The sequence below is a fragment of the Camelina sativa genome, chromosome 11 (assembly GCF_000633955.1).
Source record: "Camelina sativa cultivar DH55 chromosome 11, Cs, whole genome shotgun sequence".
Taxonomy (NCBI): Eukaryota; Viridiplantae; Streptophyta; class Magnoliopsida; order Brassicales; family Brassicaceae; genus Camelina; species Camelina sativa.
The window spans coordinates 2,891,197-2,917,212 of record NC_025695.1 but is presented as its reverse complement, the minus strand read 5'-3'; the positions used below and the strand labels follow the sequence as shown (position 1 = coordinate 2,917,212).

At 36.4% G+C, this 26,016-nt stretch overlaps 5 protein-coding genes and 1 non-coding gene across 6 annotated transcripts; 3 read left to right on the top strand and 3 right to left on the bottom strand.

The window, feature by feature from the left end:
• On the top strand, positions 418-2,825 carry LOC104721292 (peptidyl-prolyl cis-trans isomerase CYP21-1-like). Its single transcript, XM_010439245.2, has 6 exons — positions 418-800; positions 1,375-1,456; positions 1,546-1,593; positions 1,688-1,894; positions 2,012-2,087; positions 2,377-2,825. The coding sequence occupies exons 1-6, from the start codon at positions 702-704 to the stop codon at positions 2,537-2,539; spliced, it is 675 nt and encodes a 224-aa protein (XP_010437547.1). The 5' UTR covers positions 418-701; the 3' UTR covers positions 2,540-2,825.
• On the top strand, positions 7,735-8,894 carry LOC104721291 (actin-depolymerizing factor 9-like). Its single transcript, XM_010439244.2, has 3 exons — positions 7,735-7,838; positions 7,938-8,197; positions 8,489-8,894. The coding sequence occupies exons 1-3, from the start codon at positions 7,824-7,826 to the stop codon at positions 8,637-8,639; spliced, it is 426 nt and encodes a 141-aa protein (XP_010437546.1). The 5' UTR covers positions 7,735-7,823; the 3' UTR covers positions 8,640-8,894.
• TRNAT-AGU lies at positions 11,198-11,271 on the top strand. Its single transcript has one exon. It is a non-coding gene; the product is annotated as a tRNA-Thr (tRNA).
• LOC104721290 (subtilisin-like protease SBT1.6) lies at positions 12,428-15,675 on the bottom strand. Its single transcript, XM_010439243.2, has 2 exons — positions 15,152-15,675; positions 12,428-14,437 (listed from the first exon to the last, which is right to left on the bottom strand). Exons 1-2 carry the CDS (start codon positions 15,585-15,587, stop codon positions 12,570-12,572), a joined length of 2,304 nt encoding a protein of 767 aa, XP_010437545.1. The 5' UTR covers positions 15,588-15,675; the 3' UTR covers positions 12,428-12,569.
• Positions 19,290-20,508, bottom strand: LOC104721288 (transcription factor MYB32-like). Its single transcript, XM_010439242.2, has 2 exons — positions 20,075-20,508; positions 19,290-19,978 (listed from the first exon to the last, which is right to left on the bottom strand). The coding sequence occupies exons 1-2, from the start codon at positions 20,335-20,337 to the stop codon at positions 19,405-19,407; spliced, it is 837 nt and encodes a 278-aa protein (XP_010437544.1). The 5' UTR covers positions 20,338-20,508; the 3' UTR covers positions 19,290-19,404.
• On the bottom strand, positions 23,161-26,010 carry LOC104721287 (L-ascorbate peroxidase 3, peroxisomal). Its single transcript, XM_010439240.2, has 9 exons — positions 25,826-26,010; positions 25,525-25,649; positions 25,200-25,249; positions 24,527-24,592; positions 24,384-24,432; positions 24,195-24,277; positions 24,019-24,098; positions 23,789-23,891; positions 23,161-23,512 (listed from the first exon to the last, which is right to left on the bottom strand). Exons 1-9 carry the CDS (start codon positions 25,936-25,938, stop codon positions 23,318-23,320), a joined length of 864 nt encoding a protein of 287 aa, XP_010437542.1. The 5' UTR covers positions 25,939-26,010; the 3' UTR covers positions 23,161-23,317.

The following is a 26,016-nucleotide window of genomic DNA, read 5'->3' as shown; positions in this document are numbered from 1 at the left end:
CATTCAACTCTTTTTGTTGTAGGAAACTTAGAAGTTTGAACTACCAAAATAATTATAATACAGACAAAAATAGAAAAACTAAGAAAGTAACAAAAAAAAAATCTGATATCTGTCTCTTTTTATCAAAAGCCGAGAAGTAACCAAAACAAAACAAAAATATATCAACGTTAGTATCTATTTACTAAATAAGTTAAAAGAGAGCAAATTTATAAACACTTCTATTCAAACAATAAAAATTAATTATATTCCCTTTATGTTCATGTATAATCCAATTTGATTGTAAGTAAATTGGCTAATTGAAACGCTAAAATTGCAATATGAAATAATAGCCCATAATTGAAACACCAAACTTTAATGGGCCGTCGTTACTCGTTAATTAGGCCCATTAGCAAAATTACAGAAAGAAAAAACAAATCATCTTCGACGACGAAGAACTGAAACACACAAACACAGTGGAATTGAGATCGATTTCGACTTTGATTGCCGCGAAGATTTTGCACAAATCCCTAATTCCTCCTAAAAGCTATATCACCGGACACTATAAGTGTTTTTCCAGTGAATCCTGTGATTGAGAGATCTAACAAGAGTGAAGTTTCTTACTTTTTTTTTTTTTTTAAGATCGAGTCCTGTGTTTTTGTTTTGTTGTTGTTGGCGTGAGATGGATTCTTAAAGAAGGAAGAAGAAGAAGAAGAAGAACGAAGATGCGTAGAGAGATCTCGTTTTTGCTACAGCCCAGATGCCTTCTTCTCCTCGTTGCCCTTACGATTTTTCTCGTCTTTGCTCTCTTTAACACTGGAAAAGTAAGTTTTTTTTTCTTTCTCCGACCCACTTTTCATGTGGATCTGTTTGAGAACTACTCTTGTGTTCATTCATGGTTTCAATCTATAGAAATATCGAAATTAGTCTTCTTTTTAAGAAATTATGAGAGATCTGATTCTCTCTTTAACACTTTTTGTGAAGTTGCCTTCTGATTGATTAGTGTTGGTTTTGGTTTCAAGTACATTGAAGTGTTTAAGTGAGTTTACATGAGGAGCTTGTACTGTGTGTGATCTGTTGGTCAATTGTGTTTAGAAGTAGCCAACTTTTGATGTGCATTTGGTTGTCCTCGAAAAGATCATAATCTAGAGAATGCAAGTGACAAAGAATCGTTGGAACTTGCTTTTTTTTTATCCATCTTATGATGGTTTTTACTATTATGTCTGGATAACATTGTTGAACTTTGGTTAGCTTTCTGTTTTCCGTGTTCGCCTAACATATTTTTTTAGGTTTCTCGTTGTTGAGTATTTGGTGTGGGAAGGTTTAATAGAGGAGTAGCAGAATGTGGATATGCCTTCTGTATGTTTTGCCTGATTTGCTTTCTCTCTTGATGTTTAGAATGAGGAGAAGCAAGTAATCGAAGATAACGAAATCACCCACAGGGTGTTTCTCGATGTTGATATCGATGGCCAACGCTTAGGTACATGTACTGATATATAGGGATATCTTCTTTGCCATTTGCTTCCTTCAATTTCTGTTGATTTTGCTTTCTGTTATTCAAAACTGCAGGCAGGATCGTTATTGGACTATATGGCAGTGTTGTGCCCAAAACTGTAGGTATGTCTTTGGCATCTTGAATGCAAATCTCAGGAATAAGATTAATTTTTATTAGATAGTTTCTAATGTTGTATGTCTATGTTTTTTTTTGCAGAAAATTTCAGAGCTTTATGCACAGGAGAGAAGGGAAAATCCTCAAGCGGAAAGCCTTTACATTATAAGGGAACACCGTTTCATCGTATAATATCTGGTTTTGTAATCCAAGGAGGAGACATTGTCAATGGTGATGGAAAAGGGACTGAGTCAATTTATGGTGGTACTTTCCCTGACGAAAATTTCAAGATAAAGCATTCACACGCAGGTGCGCATATATACTCTCTACCAACATATGAAATTTGAGAATATTGTCGGAAAAAATGGTTTTTTGAGAGCCATATGTATTCTTGTAGTTTATATGAAAACGAATTTGCATGTGTAGGTGTTGTAGCGATGGCTAATACTGGACCCGATTCTAATGGCTCGCAGTTCTTTATCACTACTGTTAAGGCTAGCTGGTAAGCTCCCCTCTCATGCTCTCACTTCATGCACACTTTTTCTTACAAAAAACATACTAGAAATATGATATCAAGTTCTCCAAATTTAAAGGCAGACACATTTATTTGTTCTTGGGAAAGTCCTGAGAGGATCCTCTAGGGTTCCAACCTAAATGCATTTAGACAAAGATTATGAATTCGAATGCTACACTAGAATGAAATGTGAATTACAAACACACGGACAATTCTTGTGGATTTAGTGTTGGATTCTAAAAAGTAAGATTTGATGATTGTGAGAACTGTGGTGCAGGTTGGAAGGAGAACATGTGGTGTTGGGGAAGGTTATACAAGGAATGGACAATGTATTCGCTATTGAAGGTGGAGCTGGAACTTACAGTGGCAAACCAAGGAAAAAAGTTGTGATTGCTGATTCTGGAGAGATTCCTAAAGACAAATGGGATGAAGAAAGATGACAAAGCCAACCTAACATACACATCACTTCAAATCTGGTTCTGTTCCTGTGATATTCTCTCTCTGTTTTTTCCTTCTTTCTATTTATAGTATTGCACATGCGATAATCTGAATTCTGAACAGTGAACACAATGCCAAATTGCCAATGTAGTTAGTGTCTAAAGCTGGAAGCATCTGTAGCTTTTTCACTTAAGTTTTTTTCTCCCAAGTTTCAGTGTATACTTTATATATATGATTTTTAGTTCAGTCTACACCTATGTAGATAATGATATCATTATATTCAGTATACCTTATTGTACCTCTATACACTCAAATCTAGACCTACAAGTTCACAAATTTGAGGTTTGGGGGTGTTATTCAACCTTGTATTTTAATGGAATTGGGTGTATTTCAAAATCCAGCATTATTCAATTAGGTATTCAAAAAAATACAATAAAATCTGGTGTTATTGGATTAAAACATTTGTTGGATGATTTTAAAGCACTTGTAAAATTGCTGTTATTCTATTTCCAATGGATTTTGTTTCACGATTTTAATGTACTTTACATCCAAAACACAAACAAACACGATCCTAACAATTTTTGAAGTATTTCATCTCTCAGACTTCTCATGAGTATCTCACAGACTGTCATGCTAAGTGGAGAAACCGCCGCCGGAGCTCACCCTGAAACCGCCGTCCTTACAATGTCAAGGATCTGTAAGGAAGCAGAGGCCTTCCTTGATTACGAGACAATGCACAGTCTATGTTTCCTTGTCGTTGTCCCCTATTGAGAGCTTAGCCGCTTCAGTTGTTTCGACGGCTAGGAGTCTATGTGCGGCTGCGATTGTGGTTCTCACCAAGGGAGGTTACACGGTGGAGATTGTGGCGAAATACAAGCCAAGCGTTCCGATTCTATCTGTTGTTGTGTTCGGAGATTACTCGTACCGATGGACTTGGAACAAGGACTCGACAGAGGAGACGATTAAGGCCACCATTGAATTCGCAAAGAAGAAAGGGATATGCAAGACGAGAGATTCAGTTGTGGCGTTGCACAAGATCGATGGTTCCTCTGTTGTCAAGATTTCATCGTCATCGTGTCATCTTCCTCGTACTCGTCGTCATCCTCCTCATTGTCATCGGCCTCCTCGTCGTTATTTTAATTCACAACCCAATTTATGGATAAGTTCTATTTCTTTTTTATTTACCTTCAAAAATAAAAAAGTCCACTAGTAAAACCATCAATAATGCTTTTCAAATCCAATAATAACATCTAAATCCACGTTCAATTCATTTACAAAACCATTGGATTCTAAAATCTACTAATACTTTAAATCCATTAAAAACCTTTGTTGAATAACACCCCCTTGGACTTTGGATTCTCGATATATCGAATGACACTATTGAAACAAACAAAGAAAAATGTATGAAATGGATTTGATGGTAACATGGTTATGATAAAAGAGATGATTCCAAAGAAGAAACGAGCACAAGTATAGCACAACAAGTCAAAGCCTAACTATTTAACAACTTTAGAAGACAAGCCACCAGATGGACAAACAAATTGTCCAANTCAGTGTATACTTTATATATATGATTTTTAGTTCAGTCTACACCTATGTAGATAATGATATCATTATATTCAGTATACCTTATTGTACCTCTATACACTCAAATCTAGACCTACAAGTTCACAAATTTGAGGTTTGGGGGTGTTATTCAACCTTGTATTTTAATGGAATTGGGTGTATTTCAAAATCCAGCATTATTCAATTAGGTATTCAAAAAAATACAATAAAATCTGGTGTTATTGGATTAAAACATTTGTTGGATGATTTTAAAGCACTTGTAAAATTGCTGTTATTCTATTTCCAATGGATTTTGTTTCACGATTTTAATGTACTTTACATCCAAAACACAAACAAACACGATCCTAACAATTTTTGAAGTATTTCATCTCTCAGACTTCTCATGAGTATCTCACAGACTGTCATGCTAAGTGGAGAAACCGCCGCCGGAGCTCACCCTGAAACCGCCGTCCTTACAATGTCAAGGATCTGTAAGGAAGCAGAGGCCTTCCTTGATTACGAGACAATGCACAGTCTATGTTTCCTTGTCGTTGTCCCCTATTGAGAGCTTAGCCGCTTCAGTTGTTTCGACGGCTAGGAGTCTATGTGCGGCTGCGATTGTGGTTCTCACCAAGGGAGGTTACACGGTGGAGATTGTGGCGAAATACAAGCCAAGCGTTCCGATTCTATCTGTTGTTGTGTTCGGAGATTACTCGTACCGATGGACTTGGAACAAGGACTCGACAGAGGAGACGATTAAGGCCACCATTGAATTCGCAAAGAAGAAAGGGATATGCAAGACGAGAGATTCAGTTGTGGCGTTGCACAAGATCGATGGTTCCTCTGTTGTCAAGATTTCATCGTCATCGTGTCATCTTCCTCGTACTCGTCGTCATCCTCCTCATTGTCATCGGCCTCCTCGTCGTTATTTTAATTCACAACCCAATTTATGGATAAGTTCTATTTCTTTTTTATTTACCTTCAAAAATAAAAAAGTCCACTAGTAAAACCATCAATAATGCTTTTCAAATCCAATAATAACATCTAAATCCACGTTCAATTCATTTACAAAACCATTGGATTCTAAAATCTACTAATACTTTAAATCCATTAAAAACCTTTGTTGAATAACACCCCCTTGGACTTTGGATTCTCGATATATCGAATGACACTATTGAAACAAACAAAGAAAAATGTATGAAATGGATTTGATGGTAACATGGTTATGATAAAAGAGATGATTCCAAAGAAGAAACGAGCACAAGTATAGCACAACAAGTCAAAGCCTAACTATTTAACAACTTTAGAAGACAAGCCACCAGATGGACAAACAAATTGTCCAAATAACAAACTACAAAAGGGAAACTAATCAATAGAATCATAAGACATATCGACACATGCTTATGCTATTATCTACTTACACGGTTACACCTCATCAAACTCGTGCATGCATGGGCTATTGTTATCCACAAGTATACGCAGACATGGTTATGTCCCCTCAATCTCATCCTTGATCACTATTTATGAACCACTAGTGAATTATTTAAACAGTAAATCTAATATAATAAAGTACAAAAAGACTAGAAATTGAAGCACATTTATGTCTAAAGGTGATCTAATACTTCTTAAATCTTACCACGCACACTCCGATCCACAGAGATCGAATTAGGTTGAAAGTAAGTTGAAGCATAACAAATGGGAGACCTTATGCCCTCATAATTCTTCCATATCTTTAGATTTTAGTGTTTGTGCTTTTTTAATTGCACCCGAATAATAACAGGTAGGGGTCCATGCAAGCTCATGTACATATCATAAAAATATAACTATACTCTATCTTATATTAACTTCAATTAACAAAACATATTTATGCATGTAGACAGTAGACGTATTGCATGATACAATTAATAGTCTGAGTTGCTCAACTTATACCATACATGAACTAGACAATATCATGGGAAGACTATAAGAGACTTTGGGACTGCAAAATTCGTCTTGGGATTGTGTAGCGGCGTTCAACGTATCTTAAGGTTATATTCTGTGAACCCTTTATTTACCGACACCAAATATTACGATTTTACTTGAATTGGGCTGATAATCAAGACTAGTTTTATAATATTAGATCAAAAACAATCAGAGACTAATTCAGTTCAGGGGAAGTGGGGGAAACTAGAACTTTATTTATTTGTTTTGGAGCTCAAAAATTGAAGTTCCATTTAGTGCTTAACGTTTTCGTTGTCCGACCCGATTTCTTTTGTAATATATAATCCAACCCGTTTTCGGAGTATTAAAGTTGATCTCATGTCTCATACCTTAGCTTCCCCGCAAAGGGGTCGCTGGAGTTTTGAGTAACACAAAATTGGAGAAAACAATGAGAATGTAGGCATTGGATCCAATCCTATTATTTGGGACCAGCTTCTCTCGATTCCTCTCTTCTTTTTTTCTTCGTCAACATCTTTTGATCAATTTTCAAGTTTATGTTAATCATCTTATGTTTCCATGGTTAGGATATTCCGAACGAAACTCAAAAATGATATCAAATTTTCTCTTCTTTTTATAGATTGGGTTTAAAATATAATATCTCTACCTCTTTTGTTTTGTGAAAGAGCTAATTATTGGATAACATTATTTGCAAGTAACTTTAGTCTCACATTGAGTATTAAACCAGTTTATTCATCTTTAGACTCTTTTTATTTAGGCCATGAATGTTTAATGGTTTTTAAGTGGATTTTAGATTATAGTTTCTGGTTTTTAGATTTTGAATTTTGGTGTTTAGTTTTTTGATTTTGAAAAAAGAAAAAAAATAATTAAATGGAAAAATAAAATTCGTTTGAGAAAAGAAAGAAAAAAACTCAAAATTTTGGTTTTCCGATTCTTAGTGAAAATTGATTAGAAACTCCAAAAACCAAATTCCCTATTTTTAAGGGAATCTACTTTCTCAAAAATCTTGATTGGGTAAAATATGAGTTTTTGAGAAACTAAATCCAAAATCTAGTTTGAATAACTGGAAACAATCAAGGCCTTATTATTTTCTATGTAACAGTATTTCAGTAGTAAGAAATATATAAATATAAATATATTACATTTAAGAAAATAAATATGAATAAAACAGACCAACTATTATTACACTTGTACACGCACGAGAAAAACACAGCTAATTTGGAAACGTTAATTTGGTAGGGAAGAGCAAAATATTTTTAAAAACACTTAATATAGTTTTAATTGGTGAATTTCCCAATTTTTGAACATATATAATGATAAGTTTCCATCCCAAGTTGTGTTTTTTTCTCATTACCTCATTGGAAACATTCATTAGCTTTCAATTAGTTGCTTTGGTATTCTCACACAATTGAAATTTAAAAAGAAATAATTAGTATTTAAAATAGCTGTGTTTTTTACTCATAAATAAATAAATAAAACTATATATGGGTATTGTTCTTAACTAGATAAAACCATTCAAAAAGGCTCTAATTAAACACCAATTTAATACAGTATATTTTTAGAACAGGAGACTAATTTTTGCATATTAATATAATTACAAATGCCAGTTTCAGGAAGTGGTAATTTTGTAATAATAGAGAAATCTCAATGGCAATCATATAAACACTTCTTTATAAAACCCTTTCGAACTATACACTCTCATCTCACAACACACAGCAACAAAAATCTCTCTACACTCAAAAATATTAGCCAAAGAAAGAAAGAAGAAGAAGACATCTTCGAAGCTCAGCACTAACACTCACTATGGCTTTGAAGACGGTAAAGAAGAATTATTTATTTTTCCATTTGCGTTATGAGATTATAACAAACTAAATATATTGGGATGATGATTGATTTGATTGGTGTAAATATTTATAGGCGACGAGTGGTATGTGGATGACAGATGATTGCAAGAGATCGTTCATGGAGATGAAGTGGAAGAAAGTGCACAGATACGTCGTTTACAAACTCGAGGAGAAGTCTCAGAAAGTCACCGTCGACAAAGTCGGTGCCGCCGGCGAGAGCTACGACGATCTCGCCGCTTCTTTGCCGCAGGACGATTGCCGTTACGCCGTGTTTGATTTCGATTACGTCACTGTCGATAACTGTCGCATGAGCAAGATCTTCTTCATCACTTGGTTAGTGTCCGAGTCTCGTCACTCTTCTCCTTGTCTCTTCGATCCCTTCTCCTTAAAATCTCGTTTTTACCCTTCTATCACTCTACGTAATCCCTTGATCCTGTGGCGTTATTTTGGTGATCATCTGAGGGCAAAATAGTCATTTTCTGGTCTTTAAATTACCATTTTACCCTTAGAATGTCCCAAACCTTGAACGTGACCAAAAGATAAACCATACCAAAACGTGTCCACATAAAACTAGAATTTCATATGAACTAAAAAGTGTTATAATTTTGATTGTTGTGGGAATAGGTCACCGGAGGCGTCGAGGCTAAGGGAGAAAATGATGTATGCAACGTCAAAGAGCGGACTGAGAAGAGTGTTAGACGGAGTTCACTACGAGCTTCAAGCAACCGACCCAACCGAGATGGGATTTGATAAAATCCAAGACCGGGCCAAATAATCAATCACAAAGACGTAACCGGAGTTTACTACTAGCTGTTATTATAACAGTTATGAGCAAGCAATTAATTCTCTATTAATGTTATTTAGTGCTTTTTTAACATCTTCCCTCTTATTTGTCAAACAAAATGATTTCCTTTATTTTGTTAACAATATTGTTTTCAACTATTATTAGTGTTTCGTTTTTAATTGTTGTTGTTAGTTGCTTTTTGAAAAAAAATATGTTGAATGTTATTTTGTCTCTTGTTTGTACTCACTAATCTATACTAATAAAAAGTAGGAGCTATAAGCTCCTAAGGCCGTCCACATAAGATTTTAAACAACCAATAGAAATTTGAAATATCACTTATTAACATTTTATACAATTTCCAAAATTTTCTATATTAATAATTATTTTAAACAACATATCATGATTTGACATGTCATTCATTAACATTTTTTAAATTTACCGAATTTTTTAGAATTTTTTTTTTAATTTATGGAAATCAAAGAACTAAGTACAATATCCCACATCGGCTAGAAATTTTTTAGACAATGGTTCAGAACCAGTATAAATAAGATTAATATGCTTCCAACAACGAATGAGCAGAAAAACTTGATTTATCAAGCGTCCAAGTTTAAAGTTTTATTTGGTTTGATCTAGTTTTTTATTTGATCAAATTAAAACTTTAAACAGTTTCAAAAAAATATTATAATATTTAAAAAATTTAAAAGTTTAAATATTATAAATATTGAAACTTTTAAAAGTTCTTAGCCTTTAAAAAGTTTTTAAATATTATAAGTTTTAAATTTTAAAAGGTTCAAATTTTATATTTCGAAACCTTTTAAAAGTTCAAAATATTATAAATATTGATGCAAAACATAAATTATCTTATTTATCTACATTTGTGTTTTTTATTTCTAATGAGCTGTAAAATATATTTTTGTGTATGATTTTAGATGACTTGATATTCTTTCATTAATTTTTTATTTTTGGGTCAAAGGAAGAAGGATTGACATCGCAAGACGTTAATTTGATGTTTGAGTCAAATTTTAAGGTTTAAAGAAGAAAGATGGACGACAAACACACATGTTTTATTAGCTATACATAGGCATGCCCAGGGTTACGGTTGTCACGGTTAAGGTTTATTAACCATCGGTTATGGTTAGAAATTTTTGTAACCTTAACCAGAACAGTTTAACAAACGGTTAAGTTTAAATACGGTTACGGTTCAATCGGTTACTGTTGTATACAGTTACGGTTATTTGATAATATGATACGGTTGATATTATTTGATGATGTAATATAATTGATATTATTTATTTATAATTGATATGTTCTTATAATGTACTCATATTTCTATATATCATATGATTCATATTAAATAAATAATTATTAGTATATTTTTAAAAATATTATAAACTAAGTAAGGATTTTGGTTTGAGAAGTTTCTAAACGCGTGGATCTAAAATCAAATAAGTATATGGATAAAATTGTCAATAATTGGGTGCATGTGTTGACTATGCTGATAATCATGAATTTCACAAATTTTATGAAAAAAGAAATGATTTTGTTCTTGGAGTTTGATGGGTTAACAAGTTGTGTGGTAGTCTTAAAAAAAGTTTTTCAGTGGAAGAATGTGAAGAAGTTGACGAAGAAGAAGAAGAAAAAGAGTATAACAAATAACTAAACGGTAAAAGTTACGATGACAATTAACACAAAATTTGACAATGAAAATGACAAGAAAGAATATGAAGAATAAGAAAACATTGAATAAAAAACACGAAAACATAGGTGGTAGCGATCAATTAAATATGAAAACGAGTTAAATTCATGATTATAAAATTGTTTCGTTTTTCTGGTGGTCAAAGAAAATGGTTTAGGATATGTGATGTCATCAATTTGATTTGCCTCGCCTAGACGTCAAGTTAAATTTATGATTTTTTTTATCAGATTTGATTTTATAACACAACTGTTTTTTATATTTTAAAAAATTGTGTATCTGAAATTTAATTTTTTTCTTTAGTACTAATTTTAATTTTTTTATGAGATAATATTTTATTACCGTAATCAATCATATATAATTTTTATCAAAATATATCAAATAAACTCACGCGTAGCGTGGGTTTAAAACCTAGTGCTAATAAAAAGATGTCTTAAATACATTTGAAATTGTTCTCAAAGATTATGAGGATAAGTATTCATTTGGTGAGACCATTCAACCAAGGCATATGGTAAAACTTTTGCAAAAATTTATAGTATGAAAAATAAGTATGAAGGTAAAAGTTAACATTTTAGAGTTGGGTATAATTCTTGGGCAGAATTCATCATTGAGTAGTGGATCTTATATACTACTGAATCTGTTTGTACTTTGTATGGTTTACTTGAAATCCACCTCCCTTGCCCAAAGAAAAAAAAAAAGAAATCCACGAATATTTCAATGGATCTCATAATAAGTTTTGTGAAGATCCACTCATATGGTTCTCGGCCCAATATTTACTAAAACCCAACTTCAACCAAAAGCACAACTTTCTCACTTTTTTGTTAATGTATTGAAGTTTAACTTATAAAGCAAAAGGGCTCTCGTAGCTCAGTTGGTTAGAGCACCCGTTTAGTAAGCGGGAGGTCTTGAGTTCAACTCTCAACGAAAGCATTATTTTTATTTTCCTGTTATTTTTGCCTAGCATCCATCTCTTAAGCATTGGATGGTGGGTAGGATATTACTTTTGAAGTTTTTAATCCCAAATTCACAGTTTTATGCGCTCCCATCATTTTACATTTTCATACTTTAGTACCTAACATATTTCAAGTTGAGACATAACTTTAAAAACTAATACTATTTTTATAACAAGCTAAAGTGTCAATCTAATTGTACTTTTTAGCAGGTTTAAATTGATAAGCAACTATTGCAGATGCATTGTCGAAGAGTGAACCCCCTTTTTTAAAAAAGCTTACAACTTTTACGGTTGAAATAAAAGGTTTTTTTTTACTTTACATGTGTGAATAATAATTGTAGTTTTTGTAATTGATACCGCTGGCTAACCTGTCACAATGGACCCAAAGGTTGTAAGTGTAAGAGGTCCACCAAAATTCTCAATCTTCTTCGTCCCACATAGAAGTCGAATTTTTGTTATCTTCCAAGAATCCACACACAACTTTGGCAGTTTTTTTCTTTCTCATAGAAGTGTGTAAAACAATCCATATAAATATGGGTCACCCGCTTTAAGAAATCTAATTTTTGTTGTAGGTTAGTTGGATGCTGGTAATGGCATGGGTATTTTCTCAAAACAAAATTTTCATATGTTTCTTGACGACAGAATTAGGTCCATCCTGAAATGTGTGTGCATAATCACATCCCTTTTGTTTCATTAAGGCAAAGTACATGCAATTTTTTCACAAAATTCAGGAAATTACTAACAATTTTTATAAAAATCAAAGAAATGGGTCCTCACTGCCCATTTTTGCTGGTTAAAATATAGTAAATTTTAGGGTGGGAACACAAATAAACGTCAAAGCATACTGATATAAATATCTATCCATCTATCTATGGACCATGGTTATGCCACTTTGCTCAAATCAATCATCTCTATTTCCCATGTCGAAATCAATCATCTTCTATTTCATTATGATGCCTATAAATCTGGGGTCTTAAATTTTTCTGGTACAATGATTCGATAAATTTGTACATCATTCATCTTTCAACCTCCATTTTTATTTGCCTTCATTATTTGTGTTTTTTCTTTATGATCAAGACAAATATTCAACGTTTTTTCCTATCAATTTTTCTTTTTTTTTATATAAAAAACAAAGACAGGATATAATAATATCATTAGGAAAAAAAGATAAAAACACAAAAACATTTAGATAATGAAGCGCTAACTCAAAATTCTACAGTTATTGCTATCTCATCTCACATAAGGGTTTTACACGATCATGAGTCATGACCACATTTTACAACGAGTCCATTTGGGTCACCACAATGGGACTCCTAACCACGTGTTTCCCACCATCAAACCACGTGACCGAACCGAACACAGCACCTGTTTCTCCCAACACAACGTTCCTTGTATCAACCGTCACTGTAACCGCATAACTCCTTCTCTTAACTGCCGTAGTAAACACTAGCCTTGGCGGTTTCACCGTCACCGTCACTCCTCTCGGCGACTCTATCCTCGCCCGATAAACCGCCTCCGCCTGCCCGACGTTCGTCGCGGTCCGTATAACGGTTTTACTCACCGATCCTCTTCTCGAAGTAGGAAACACCGCCGTGATCGAAGGGTAATTCAAATTCCCCGGTGACGGTTTCCTCCTCGTCGGACATCTCACCGGCGTTCTCGTGATCACTTGAATCGTCTTTGGTCCATACCCGATCGAGCAAAGAAACGTGATGTAATCATCGTTAGTTATATCGTAAACAAGACCCGGATCCATAGCCCGACCCAAATTTAAATGACCCGACCCGTAATCATAAGGCGTAGCTGATTTGCCCGTGGATTCATCGATTAACGAACGGTTAGAGTTATCGACGAGGTTCGTCGTCGTCATCATAGCCGATCTAATCGCGGCGGGGCTCCAATCCGGATGAGCTGATTTGAGTAGCGCCGCCGCACCACTGACGTGAGGACACGCCATTGAAGTGCCTGAGAGAATGTTAAACTCTGTTTTCCTTGGATCTGACGGCAAACCTGTAGGTCCAACAGCGTCGGTCCACGCGGCGAGGATGTTAACTCCGGGAGCAATCAAATCCGGTTTTAAAATCTCCGGGTTTAATCCGTTAGGTCCTCGACCGGAGAAAGATGCAATAACCGGAGCCGGTTTAGTCCCAACTATAGTTCCTCTGAAATCAATCGAAGCAACTGGATTAGGATGTGAAGAAGCGTAAGCTTTGATCCTATCTCCTTCGTTTGATCCAACGGCGCAGGCTGGGATAAGATGAGCATCTCCGACTAATCCTTCACCGTTGGATGCGCCGTTTGCGAGAATCATCCCGACGCCGCCTGCTTTCTTCACAACCAATCCCTTGGCTACACGTGGACTACTTCCTCTATCGCAGATTACTATTTTACCCTTCACATGCTTCGGGTCGAGCGTGTTCTCCATACATAGAGACGCCGACGACATTCCCGATTTACCGGGATAAACCACCGGAAACATACGACCGTTTAAAGGCACGCCGGCGTAAAGAGATACGCCTCTGAGACGATGTCCGTCACCGAGAATCGCATCCGCCGGGAAATTCCGATCGATAGTGCTAGCACCAACGGTGGTCACCCACGGCGCGAGGTTCGTAACTGACATACCGTTAGGTCCTTCGTTACCGGCGGAGGAAGAGACGAAGATTCCTTCCGACGCGGCGCCGTAAGAGCCGATAGCTATCGGATCGAGGTAATACGGCGAAGTGATCCCGTCTCCTCCGCCGATCGAGATCGATATAACGTCGACGCCGTCGTATACGGCGGCATCGAAGGCAGCGAGGATATCTGAATCGAGACAACCGGAATCTTTCCAACAGACTTTGTAGGCGGCGATACGAGCTTTGGGAGCAACACCTTTGGCTACACCGGAGGCGTAACCGGACATACTGGCTTTGAAAGCGGGACGTCCAGCGGCGGTTGAGGAAGTGTGAGTACCGTGTCCATCGGCGTCACGCGGAGATAAAAACTCAACGGTTTTGTTGATTCCTCCGATCACGGCGGCTTGTTGTCCCTTAGAGAAGAACCTAGCTCCGACGATTTTCCGATTACAGTTCCGAGGACCGAATCTGGCTCCGGATTCGCATACGCCTCTCCACCGTTTCGGAACCGGACCTAAGTTGAGATCTGAGAAGCTTCTTCTCTCCGGCCAGATTCCGGTATCGAAAACGCCGATGATAACGTCTGNAGGCACGCCGGCGTAAAGAGATACGCCTCTGAGACGATGTCCGTCACCGAGAATCGCATCCGCCGGGAAATTCCGATCGATAGTGCTAGCACCAACGGTGGTCACCCACGGCGCGAGGTTCGTAACTGACATACCGTTAGGTCCTTCGTTACCGGCGGAGGAAGAGACGAAGATTCCTTCCGACGCGGCGCCGTAAGAGCCGATAGCTATCGGATCGAGGTAATACGGCGAAGTGATCCCGTCTCCTCCGCCGATCGAGATCGATATAACGTCGACGCCGTCGTATACGGCGGCATCGAAGGCAGCGAGGATATCTGAATCGAGACAACCGGAATCTTTCCAACAGACTTTGTAGGCGGCGATACGAGCTTTGGGAGCAACACCTTTGGCTACACCGGAGGCGTAACCGGACATACTGGCTTTGAAAGCGGGACGTCCAGCGGCGGTTGAGGAAGTGTGAGTACCGTGTCCATCGGCGTCACGCGGAGATAAAAACTCAACGGTTTTGTTGATTCCTCCGATCACGGCGGCTTGTTGTCCCTTAGAGAAGAACCTAGCTCCGACGATTTTCCGATTACAGTTCCGAGGACCGAATCTGGCTCCGGATTCGCATACGCCTCTCCACCGTTTCGGAACCGGACCTAAGTTGAGATCTGAGAAGCTTCTTCTCTCCGGCCAGATTCCGGTATCGAAAACGCCGATGATAACGTCTGATCCGTAATCGGATTCTGACCAGAGTCCTTTCTGATTCTGTAGACCTAAGAACTGAGGAGAGCGTGTAGTGTGAAGCTCACGACGTTTATCTTCGAAAACAGCGAGAACCGCCGGGTGGTTACGGAGGTTATCGGCTTCTTCGGGTGTAATCACGGCGGAGAAGCCGTGGAAGACGTTGTGGTAGACGTGGAGGATTCGAGATTCTTCGGCGAACTCGGTGCTGTACCAGTGGTAGTGAGTCGGGAAAATAGAAGGCATAGATCCACCATCGATGCGGAAAATGAAAGTCTTCGCGGCGGATTGAGAAGTGACGAAGGAGATGATGAACGGAGAAGAGAGGAAGAGAAGAAGAGCAGCGATGATGGAGGAAGCCATTGAAGGAGTTGTGGGAGAGAGGGAGTGAAGTGAGTGGGAGAGGGGTTTTGTTTGACCGACATGACATTGGTTCTCTCATAATTATAAAGGCCAAAAAAAAATATCATTTATTTGTGTGTTTGATTAACAAATTGTTAGATTACTTCTCTGTTAATCAACTTTTGATATTTTTAAATTCAGCAATAATATTCCTGGTACTATGTCGCTGGTATGATTCTTGGCAATAGTATAGTCACAAAATTACAACTTAGATAAATTCCATGTGTATTTTATAACATGAACATAAATATAAATAGAAATAACGACAGCATAAGTATGCAAAAAACTGGTGTGTTGTTGTGTTAATCAGTAATCACACTAGAGTAACATTTAGGTACATACATGCATGAACGAATGAGATATGAAGAAGGTGGTTTTTGTGGTTGTGGACACTGACTGGAGACAAGTGGACAAGGGATATTAATGAAACGATAGCGTTTTTACGTGAGATATACTGCTGCAATATTGGTATGACAAAAGTGGACATCGGAACTGCGGAAGTCACTTTTCTCCAGGAAAGGTGTGATCACATGCATGTGAGATCATCGTAACTCACTTTTCGCCGGCGACACTATTCTCGAGACAAACAAGATCTCAAACTTCTTCGACGTCGGTGGAGCTTATGCTCGCCGGCGTCGGACGATTCCTTCTTTTATAAGACTTTTTTTTCTCTCTCGCTTTTTCAGATTAGTCTTTTCCACTATTTGACTTCATCATCGGTGACATCTTTTATTTTCCAGTGCTTTTGCATCTCTCTTAGCCACTGCAAAGTAGTTTACGACGATGTTGTGGTTTCACGGATCTGGCGTTTTTATATCTTAGGCAAGCTCTCCCGTATTTCGGTGGTCGTCTTTGAGTCAGATCTATTATCGGTGGCAATCCAAAGAACGATTTTGTTGCTTTCGTTGTTCTGACTCTCTCGATATCCCGCCTCTTTTGGCTGTAGTGGCAGTTCTCAAGATTCATGGTTTTGCTCCTCTGTCTTGGCTTTCGTAGTTCGCTTGACTCTCCCTAGATCAGATCCTTTCTCGGTCCATAGCCGAAGACCCGCCTCTTTTTTCACTTTCCGCCGGCTAACTTTGCCACCAGCAAGAACTCTTTCAAGCCTCCAAGCTCTCCGACTTCTCATCTTCAACTTCTGTTCTCATGGTTTTGGAAGGAGTGTTTAATTTTCTTGTTAATGGCCTTAACAACGCCAGAAAAATCAGGATTCTATTTAGCTTTAATTATGAATAGGACCATGTATATGCAAATTGTACAAATTATTTGGCACAATTTAAATGTACAATCCTCATCGGAGAGACATATTTTGCCTTCCTCCTCTCACAAGGAGAGACTTGCCTCTATGGCTGACCCCAACTTATGGATTTTTTTTTGGTCCATTAATCTTGAAATTTCCAAAGGCTAATTGTTCCAATGGAAATACTTTAATTTCCTCATTTAATGAGAGTCATTTCACAAAAACTTTCTATAAAGAGATATATTTTACAAACTTTGGTTGGTGTTGTTGTCTATCTTGTTCTTCCCTCATCTCGACTCCCTTGTCTACACGGTTTGTTCTTGATCCCCACTCTTCGCTATCTACTCGAGTTAGATCGTTCAACTTGGTGTGGCAAGGTGGTTTTATTTTAGATCCTTTTTTCGGCACTCAACTTTTGGGAACTTGTTCCCAACCTACATGATGCCTCCTTTTTCAAGGAGCTGAAGATTCATCATCTTTAGTGCAAGTTAGGTTTTTAAAAACCCGTCGGAATCTTTGTATTCCAGTGTGGCAATTTGTCGTTCTGCGGACAGTGATTTGGTCTTGGTCAGCCTCCCCTAACTTGATGTGGCATTTCTACTCGGTGGATCTCACTATCTTTATGGTTTTAGTACCTCTTTATCTTTATTTTAGTTGTTTGTATCTAGGATTTCAAGCTTGCTATCTCTTGTGTTGTAGCTTGATCCGGATGTTGTGCACTTGTTTAAGCAACATACCGTAGTTTTCTATCCTCTTATCTAAGTTAGTTGGTTGTATTATGCTCCCTTTAGAAGTGAGTACCAAAAACCTTGTAACTTAAATGGAGAGTTTGTTGACTAAAAAAAAAGAATATGATGATCCACTTCTAACGGTCGATTTGTTCCTCGAAAATCATCAAAGTAAAGTTTGAAGTACCTCTGATAATATTATAGTATAAACTCACTACATCTCTGTGCTACTATTAGCAGGTTGATTAGTAGGCTTTTTAAGTATTGATTACAAAAATTTGAATTTGTATTTCTTGTCTCCATCTACTAGTAGTAGTAGTAGATGGTTTTCTTGGAGGAGCGCTGAGTTGAGCAGAGAGAATCTGAGTGGCTGCAATTGGACAATTAAAGCGACGTAACAGAGACTTTTTGTGATCCTCTATATATTATTACTATACTCGTCGATTACAAACTACATACAACGGCTATAATTTAGCTTCTGATGATATGACATTATATTTTAATTCTTGTTTTAGGCATGACCACGGACGGACCCAGCGCGAGATCCCAATGTTTAAAAAGCCCATAAGGTGCATTGGGCTACTCATTTATCATTTATCTACCTTAGTAGGCCATTTATTTATTCGGCTATAGGCTCAATTAAAAACGTGTAATCCTCCTCGTTTCCTTTTAAGTTTGGTCATACAAGTGGCTCATACAATATTTCGTTTCTTTTCATTTATAACATTCATGCAAAGGTGTCATCATCTTGTGTGATTTGTTTTGATTTCTAGCTCATCTGCCTCAATTCTGCCATATTGATCTCTATATAAAAAGTTTTAGTAGGTTTAGGGTTGAGTTTTTTTCCGATGAATAAATTTGATGGTCATGAAAGACTTAAAGATTGTTTGTGTCGAGTTGTGGTGTGTTGAGAGTACCCATTCATTTTTTACTGATCTAAATTCAGCATATAAAGCTTATTGGGAATCTTTTACAAAATTGATCTGAACATTTTGTTTGTCACATAGATGAATCCCAATCATGAATTTAGATTTTGCGCTCTTCTGTTTATATGAAAATATCCATCAAGTTAGGTCAAGATCGATACATCTCTTATATCTCTACTTCGATATTGTTTCAATCTTTAACATATTTCTTGAAATTTTGTTGCATATTTTAAACACTATAACTTAAAACATGTAAAAGCCACTATACCCTGCCACTACTAGCATAGTTGCATGATACAGACTAAACTACAAAAGTTTTAGGTTGAAGTCTTTTTTTCTACATACATATTTTTTGGAAGAATGACCACACACAGTCGTTAATTTCGTTTATATATATTTGTATGGTTTTGGAAATAAGTTTAGTGACTTTTGTTAAATCTAGCGAATAAAAACATTCATTCGATATAGACATTTTACCAACACAGTGTATGCTTTGAATTAGTACTAATAAACGGAATATGCCAAAAGGTTACAATGAATAGTAAACCTTAAAATCCTTCTCACGTTTCTCATCCTTACACAGCTTATCCACTTCATCGATATGTCAAATCTCTTGGGAATAACCTTCACAAGAACATTTGTTTCAAACCTTTGGGTTGGGAAATCGAGTAGCCAGAGTGTATGTCTCGTCACGTAACCATTACATTCTAAACATTCGACACTTCAAATAACGTCGAAGTTTTTCACAACTTTTTAGTAGATTATCAAATACGATGACAGATCCTGACAACTATCATAGATGAAAAAAAATCGTAGAAAAGTTAATTTTAATATCACAATTCACAGCTATAATTTTTCTTTTACTAATATATATTTCATTTTCGTTACATTTCCAAAGAGCTAAAATCCAAAACCCTAGTGTTTAGACCCAAGAAGTCATAAGCAGCAATGCTACTAGTAATGTCGCTTGAAGAATAACTGCTGCTACTACTGTCTTCTTCTGTTTGACATTTGACATTATCACAGCTACACTCCTTCACGTTCCCTAATCCAAAACGGCACGCAGTACACAGATGCTTTTCTCTCTGGAACCGCATGTTCGTCTCATCCTGGAGCTGGTCTTGCCATGGCGGGCTGATCCTAAGCTCAAGATTCAAATCTAGACATCTTCCTGAGTACTCAACTCTATCCTTTTTGCTAATCAGTCCTTTCTGAGCTCTCTCCTCCCCAAAACTTTCCTTTTTCTCCGGTTGAGGACCGAAAGAGAGAATCTTGACAAGAGGGTCCTCTGTTTTACTAGATTCACACGAATCTTTAGTAGTTTTAGTCTCGTTGATCGGCCGATGAGTCGCAGGATCAATCCCTTTTCTTAATAGCTTCCTCTTCACATGTGTATTCCAGTAATTCTTAATTTCGTTATCTGTTCTTCCCGGTAACCTCGTCGCAATAAGAGACCACCTTTAAAAAAAAACAGAGGATAGTTAAAAAAAACAGACCTTTAAGAAAAACAGAGGATTGTTAAAAAAAAAACAGAGGATTTGTTGTGTGACTCACTTGTTCCCGAGAAGGCTATGGAGTTTGATGATGAGGTCATCTTCATCGAGGGTGAAATTACCCCTCTTGAGATCAGGACGGAGATAGTTAATCCAGCGGAGACGGCAGCTTTTGCCACACCGCTGAAGACCGGCGGATCTAGGAAGAGAACGCCAACAACCTTCACCGTGAGCTTTGATGTAAGAGATGAGCTTATCATCTTCTTCCTTAGTCCAAGCTCCTTTGTTCGTGTGGTCCTTCTCGCAGCAAGGAGACCTCCCCATCTTCCTTTTTCTGATTCTTGTGATCGTAAAATTAGGGTTTTATGGAGAGTTGGTTCGAGAGAAAGAGAGAGAGAGAGAGAGAGAGAGAGAGGAAGGTGAAGCCTAATTTTGTTTCTAGAAGAGAGTTGGTAAGACACGTTTGAAGGAGTGGCTAGTGGGCTCCGTTTCTCTTTTCTTTTAAAATTGTGTAATTTGTTTTTTTTTTTTGTGTTATGGATCAAAAGCTATAAACTGCAATATTCACACGATCTTCGTCAGTTCACCATCTCAATGGGAAAACACTGAGGGTTTTTATTTGTCAAACTTGAGTCTGTCTTAGCTAGCTGTACTTATGAGTGAGCCTAGCAAGCAAAGTAGTTGGTGTGAAACCATATTTATGATATAACGTTATATTTATAAATAATACACGTTCAACTTTTGAATGGCGACATGCGTTTTGTTTGTAAACTGTGATTATTATTAATAATACTTCACATTTTTTCTATAGCTATTTTGCAAATTCTCCTAAATTTAATCACATATTTTTCTTCTTTTAAGTAATTGGATGGTAAAAATATGGTTCATTTCATTTTCTTATACTCCATCCGTTTCATAATATAAGATATTTTAGAGATTTTTGTTATTTTATAATATAGGATGTTTTTAAATTTTTATATAACTTTTAGATTAGTTTAGTATTTATATTATGCAGTCTTGTTTATAATTGGTTAAACTTTTTTAAAGTAGTTATTTCTTAATCTGCGTGCTTTACTCAAAACATCTTATATTTTGAAAAGGAGAGAGTATATTACAAATACGTAAATAATAATTTGGTGAGATATATACTATTTTTGGGCAAAGTAGGATGGTTTTTTCGTACTGCATCGAATTTAATTCAAAAATTATAGACATTTGTGTTTCATAATGAGAAAATAGTATTTGTCATAGTGAGTTTGGTAAGGAGGTTGTAAAGAGCATCCAAAGTGCTATACAAAAGAAAAAAGAAAAAAAAGATAACATGTTGGTTACGTATTATTTGTTTAGTTAACCAATAAGTTACGGTTATAGGTTCATAGTTTTTTTTTTTTTTTTTTTTTTNCACTTTTTCTGCGTCGTTGGCTGTCTTGAATTTCAAAGAATTTATCTAGAAGGATTGTCTAGAAGGCACAAATAAGTTTGGTTTTGAGGGAAAGTGACGTTAAGTTAAGTTTGGGTGTGGTTTGGTATAGATTTTTGGCTGCAATAAAATAAATATATGGATGGTAAGTAAGTTACAAACACATTTTTTGTTTGTTTGTTAAAGTTAATAGAAAAGATTGCTAAGAACCGCAAAAGCTAGTAGTGATGTTCTTTTTAACATTTCATAAATCGTTTCATAGTACTACAAGAATTACAGAAACATAAAGTTGGAATATATTTAAAAATCCATAAAAACAATTTTCAATCAAATACATATTGTAGCATGAAACTTAAAATGCCATGAAAAATTAGTAAGGGGGTAAATGGTTGCATCGGTCAGGGCGGACAAATCCATCAATAGATTAAACTATTTTTTATTCACTATTCATTAAATACAGTCTGCAGTCCGCAGCGGTGCGGTCTAAAGCTAATAGAAAGAAAACTGTTGCGGATCAATTGCGGACCATTTTTGTATACAAATAGAATTGGTCTGCAACAGTCTGCTGGCCGTTTTATTTTTAGAGCGATTTAAACCACTGATAGATTTGGTCACCCCGAGTGCATTCACCATTCAGACTCTAAGTGGGAGGGTAAAACATCACATGGAGTTTTGTAAAGCCTAATGGGAAAAATTAGAGAGAGAGTGGAGTTGTACCTGTTTTCTCCTTCTCCTTTAATGATTTCCCAAAGCACGTGACCTTTTTACTTTCCTCAACTACCATTTTTAATTCCTTTATCTTCTTTTTCATTAATTCAAAAGTTTCCTATTTCTCGTAACGTCCAACCAATTTAGCCACGATTTTCACAATTGAATATAATATTTTGAATTGATTGCATCTATCGTTCTTGATAAATAATAACGACTATTGCCAAAAAAAACATATTCATAAATTTTTGCCGTCATGACATGGAAAAATAGAGTGGATCTAGCAGTTTGGTAAATTTGTTTAAGGTAAGTTATTATGTTACAATATAGAAAAGAAAAAAAAACAATATATGAAAAGCTTTTGTAAATAGCAAACGGGATTTTATTTTGAAAGAAGTATCGATAAAAACATATCGAATAATGATTGTGGGTTTTATATTCTTGTTTTGGAGTTCTTTATTTGGAAAAGGAAAGAAGCTTTTATTGGTGAAAGTTTGTTTGATACCTGAAAGACAATCTTAAAAGAAGAGTTTGGTAGATTTCATGGTGTACATTTTACCTCTGAACTCCTACCGACATAATAATATTATTTTTTTAGTTAAGATATTGGATAGAGTACACATGTGATTTGTTGTTCGTTCACACACCAAACAAATCCTAATAAAATACGAAACATTATACGACATTACGACTTTTACAATGTACTGTATCATACACATTGATATACCATTCAAGTTCTAACAGATATTTCCATTAGCTACCAACGTTATATACTATTAACCTCTTTTAACGAAAATACGATAGAAAACGAAAAGGAAAAAAACAAAAACTAAGAGGATTTTAATTTCAAAGAAGCTCCCTACCTAACTAAACCTACCAAAAGGTTAGGTTAGGTACAGTTTTCAGGTTATGTCCCACTTTGGAGATATCGACCGATCTTTGGTAGATACTATCTATCCACAAATCTATCAATAATCATTCATTTAATGGTAACGAACGTTGTGATGAAACAGTTACGCTACCATGAATTACGATCAATTTTAGCCCCAAAATATTATTTGACTTTTTTTTTTTACTACAAAACAGTATGGTCGTGGATTAAAGAGTTTTGCATATTGTAGCAACTAGCAACAAAATAGGGTATTATCATTTGATAAGTTTTTCCTTCTATTCCATTTACTTCATCCTCTTCCGAACTTCGTAAAAGTAACCAAAGGCCACGACCGCAGCAGCAACCACAACCCCGAACGCGCTCTGTGCCAGAATCGTGCTGTCTGCAACCGCTTTTCCCCCTGAGGAGCTTGGGTTGAAACCAAGCTCAGAGAGTTTCTTGTGAGATTCAGCGTAGTCTCTGAAGAATGCATCTTCATCCTGTTTACACCAGTAGAACTTGTCAAAAATAACATCTAACAAAACAAAAAACAGGGCAAATGGGATAAACCACTATATAATAAATGCAGTTCATAATCAAAATATTGCATCATTCATCAAGAACAAAACCATAGATATCTTGAATTGTGATTCTCTGTGCTTGAGGGTTCGGTGAGTATGTGAAATCAATACTTGAAATAGAGTTATGTCCTTGACATAGCAAAGCAAGAATCAAATGGTTAAAGAGAGACATAGAGGAATTCCAGTTTATTTTACCTTTGCATAGAGCTCAACATAACGACGGAATTCTGGGTCTTCCAATAAAGTCTTGTCAGTTGGAAGTTTCAATAAGCCCTCTGATTCTCCTTTCAGCAGTTCCCTGGTTACCAAAAACAGCATTTATTCATGGGTTAAACAGATCCTGTAGTAAAGAAGCAGTTTGCTGCTTGTTCTTCTTGGAAACACAAACAAACAAAAATCTCTGAGGATAAAGAAATGAAAATTACACGAAGTAGGAGTTATCAAACTTCAGAGGCTCTTCAGTCCATGCTCCATCGAAGCCTGACCTCTCTGGGTGAGCCCTTCCCTAAACACCAAAAAGTGGTCATAAGCACAGGCACTACATTTTATTTGTTAAACAAAAAAAAACAGCGGAATTTAAGTACGTGACCAATGAATATACCAGAGTATGAGCCCCTGAGAGTGCCACAATATCCTTATCAGATACTCCCATGCGGTAGAAGACATCCCTTAGATGTTGAAAACCTACAGACATATAAACAAGGTAAATTCATAGAGAAGATCTTCCAATTCCTAAAGTTTTAATAGAGAAAATCAAAGTTTCCTATAAAATATATAAGATTTATTGTACCTTGTTTAGCATCAGGAAGTCTTCCTTCCCTGGTGGAGACCTTTGAATCCTATCAAGAAGAAACATGCAGTATTTACGGTTATTTGCTTCATAGCTAAAACTGGTAAACTGTTATAATGTCTCCAAAAAATGAGAAACTATACTTTTCTCCCAGGAACGAAGTTGATGTCAGGTCCACCAGTAACCTCCACTGCTACCACACCAGCAAGCTGAAACACAAGAAATATATAAATGATACAGATCCAAAACTTGATTGCTATTAAACTGCTGCTCCAAATGGAAACTTCTTCTGAGCATATATTCATATATAAAGCCTCGACCTTACGGACCAAACAACAATACAAACAGTAATGCAAAACGTAATATAGGTGCAAGCGAAGGATAGGTCAATTCTACTTTCTAAGTCTCAAGTCACTAACACAGATGGGTAAAGAATATCACAAAACTAATTGCTAAATTTACCAAACCTCCTGGTCATGACAAATTCAGGAATTAAAAGTCAAGAATTAGAGGAAGAACAAAAATAGGAAGATTTATTCTGGTCGACCATGAAGCATATACCCTAGCATGGAAGAGATAGCTTGAGGTATTGTTACAATCTCCTTCTTGAGTGTTTACTTAACTTGAATCTAGTTTCTAATTTAAGAGAAAACGTTTCTACTTGAACAAGATAGTCCAATCTCTCTTTCTTGAAACAAATTGACAAAGTCAAGCTAAACCATGGGATGATTCAATGAGACACGGGGAGTACAAGTTCCAGAGAATTTCAACATCATTTTTGGATTTAATTCAGTCTTAACATTGTTAGAACCTTACCTGATATAGGTCTGCGTATGTGATTTTGGGATACTTAGCTTTCACTCCCTCTGAAACATGAAAGATAGGATCTCATAACTAAACAATTCACAAAAAACATAATGGAATTGTTTTGAACAGTGTTCTAAAACCATAAGATAAAAAGGATACATCACATGAGAGCACAGTATTGGGTATCCAAATTTCAAGAACAATCTAACCCACGGACTATGGCCTAAAGAGTAATCTCTCTTCACCAACGAAAATGAGGAACAAAGAAAGCGCAGCCGAAGAGGGAATTATTATCCAGAAAACGAATCTACAATAACAGAATCAAAATCCTTACCACAGAGATCGAGAGCGATCTTCAAACCACTGTTGGCACCATGAGAGTACTCCTCTTCGTTCCTGATAGAGCCATTAGGTCCACCAGTCTTCGATTGAGCATCATAGGTTCCAGCATCGTGCCATCTTTTTCACAAAAAAAAAAAAACAGATGAGAGCCAACAACATATCAACAACACTTGTAAAACAATCAAACAAGATCGAGCGATTTCTACATCCTAACTAACAACAATCGAGCGATTTCCGTAGTAGTCCAACATAAGCGAATCGAATAAAGCCCAAAGAAAATCGAAGAAACTCACGCCAATCGGAGCATGATCGGAGCACAGTTCTTGTTGGAGATGAGAGAGCGGAGGTCACGGCGAGCCTTGGTGATCTCTTTTAAGTACTCCGCGTCAACAATCGGCGTCGCCATAGCCTCTGACTCGTCTGGGATTGGTGAAGGAGATAGAGAGAGCGATGAAGAAGAAGAAGAAAATGGTCAAGGGGGGGG

Coding starts and splice junctions, on each gene's coding strand:
- LOC104721288 (XM_010439242.2), bottom strand. CDS start 20,337: ATGGGGAGGTCTCCTTGCTGCGAGAAGGACCACACGAACAAAGGAGCT. Junction 19,979..20,074: donor CATAGCCTTCTCGGGAACAA/GTGAGTCACACA, acceptor TTTTTTTTAAAG/GTGGTCTCTTATTGCGACGA.
- LOC104721287 (XM_010439240.2), bottom strand. CDS start 25,938: ATGGCGACGCCGATTGTTGACGCGGAGTACTTAAAAGAGATCACCAAG. Junction 24,593..25,199: donor CATACGCAGACCTATATCAG/GTAAGGTTCTAA, acceptor CTTGTGTTTCAG/CTTGCTGGTGTGGTAGCAGT. Junction 23,513..23,788: donor ATGTTGAGCTCTATGCAAAG/GTAAAATAAACT, acceptor TGGTGTAAACAG/GATGAAGATGCATTCTTCAG.
- LOC104721292 (XM_010439245.2), top strand. CDS start 702: ATGCGTAGAGAGATCTCGTTTTTGCTACAGCCCAGATGCCTTCTTCTC. Junction 801..1,374: donor CTCTCTTTAACACTGGAAAA/GTAAGTTTTTTT, acceptor CTTGATGTTTAG/AATGAGGAGAAGCAAGTAAT. Junction 1,594..1,687: donor TGTTGTGCCCAAAACTGTAG/GTATGTCTTTGG, acceptor TTTTTTTTGCAG/AAAATTTCAGAGCTTTATGC.
- LOC104721290 (XM_010439243.2), bottom strand. CDS start 15,587: ATGGCTTCCTCCATCATCGCTGCTCTTCTTCTCTTCCTCTCTTCTCCG. Junction 14,438..15,151: donor GGAGAGAAGAAGCTTCTCAG/ATCTCAACTTAG, acceptor GAAGCTTCTCAG/ATCTCAACTTAGGTCCGGTT.
- LOC104721291 (XM_010439244.2), top strand. Junction 8,198..8,488: donor AAGATCTTCTTCATCACTTG/GTTAGTGTCCGA, acceptor TTGTGGGAATAG/GTCACCGGAGGCGTCGAGGC.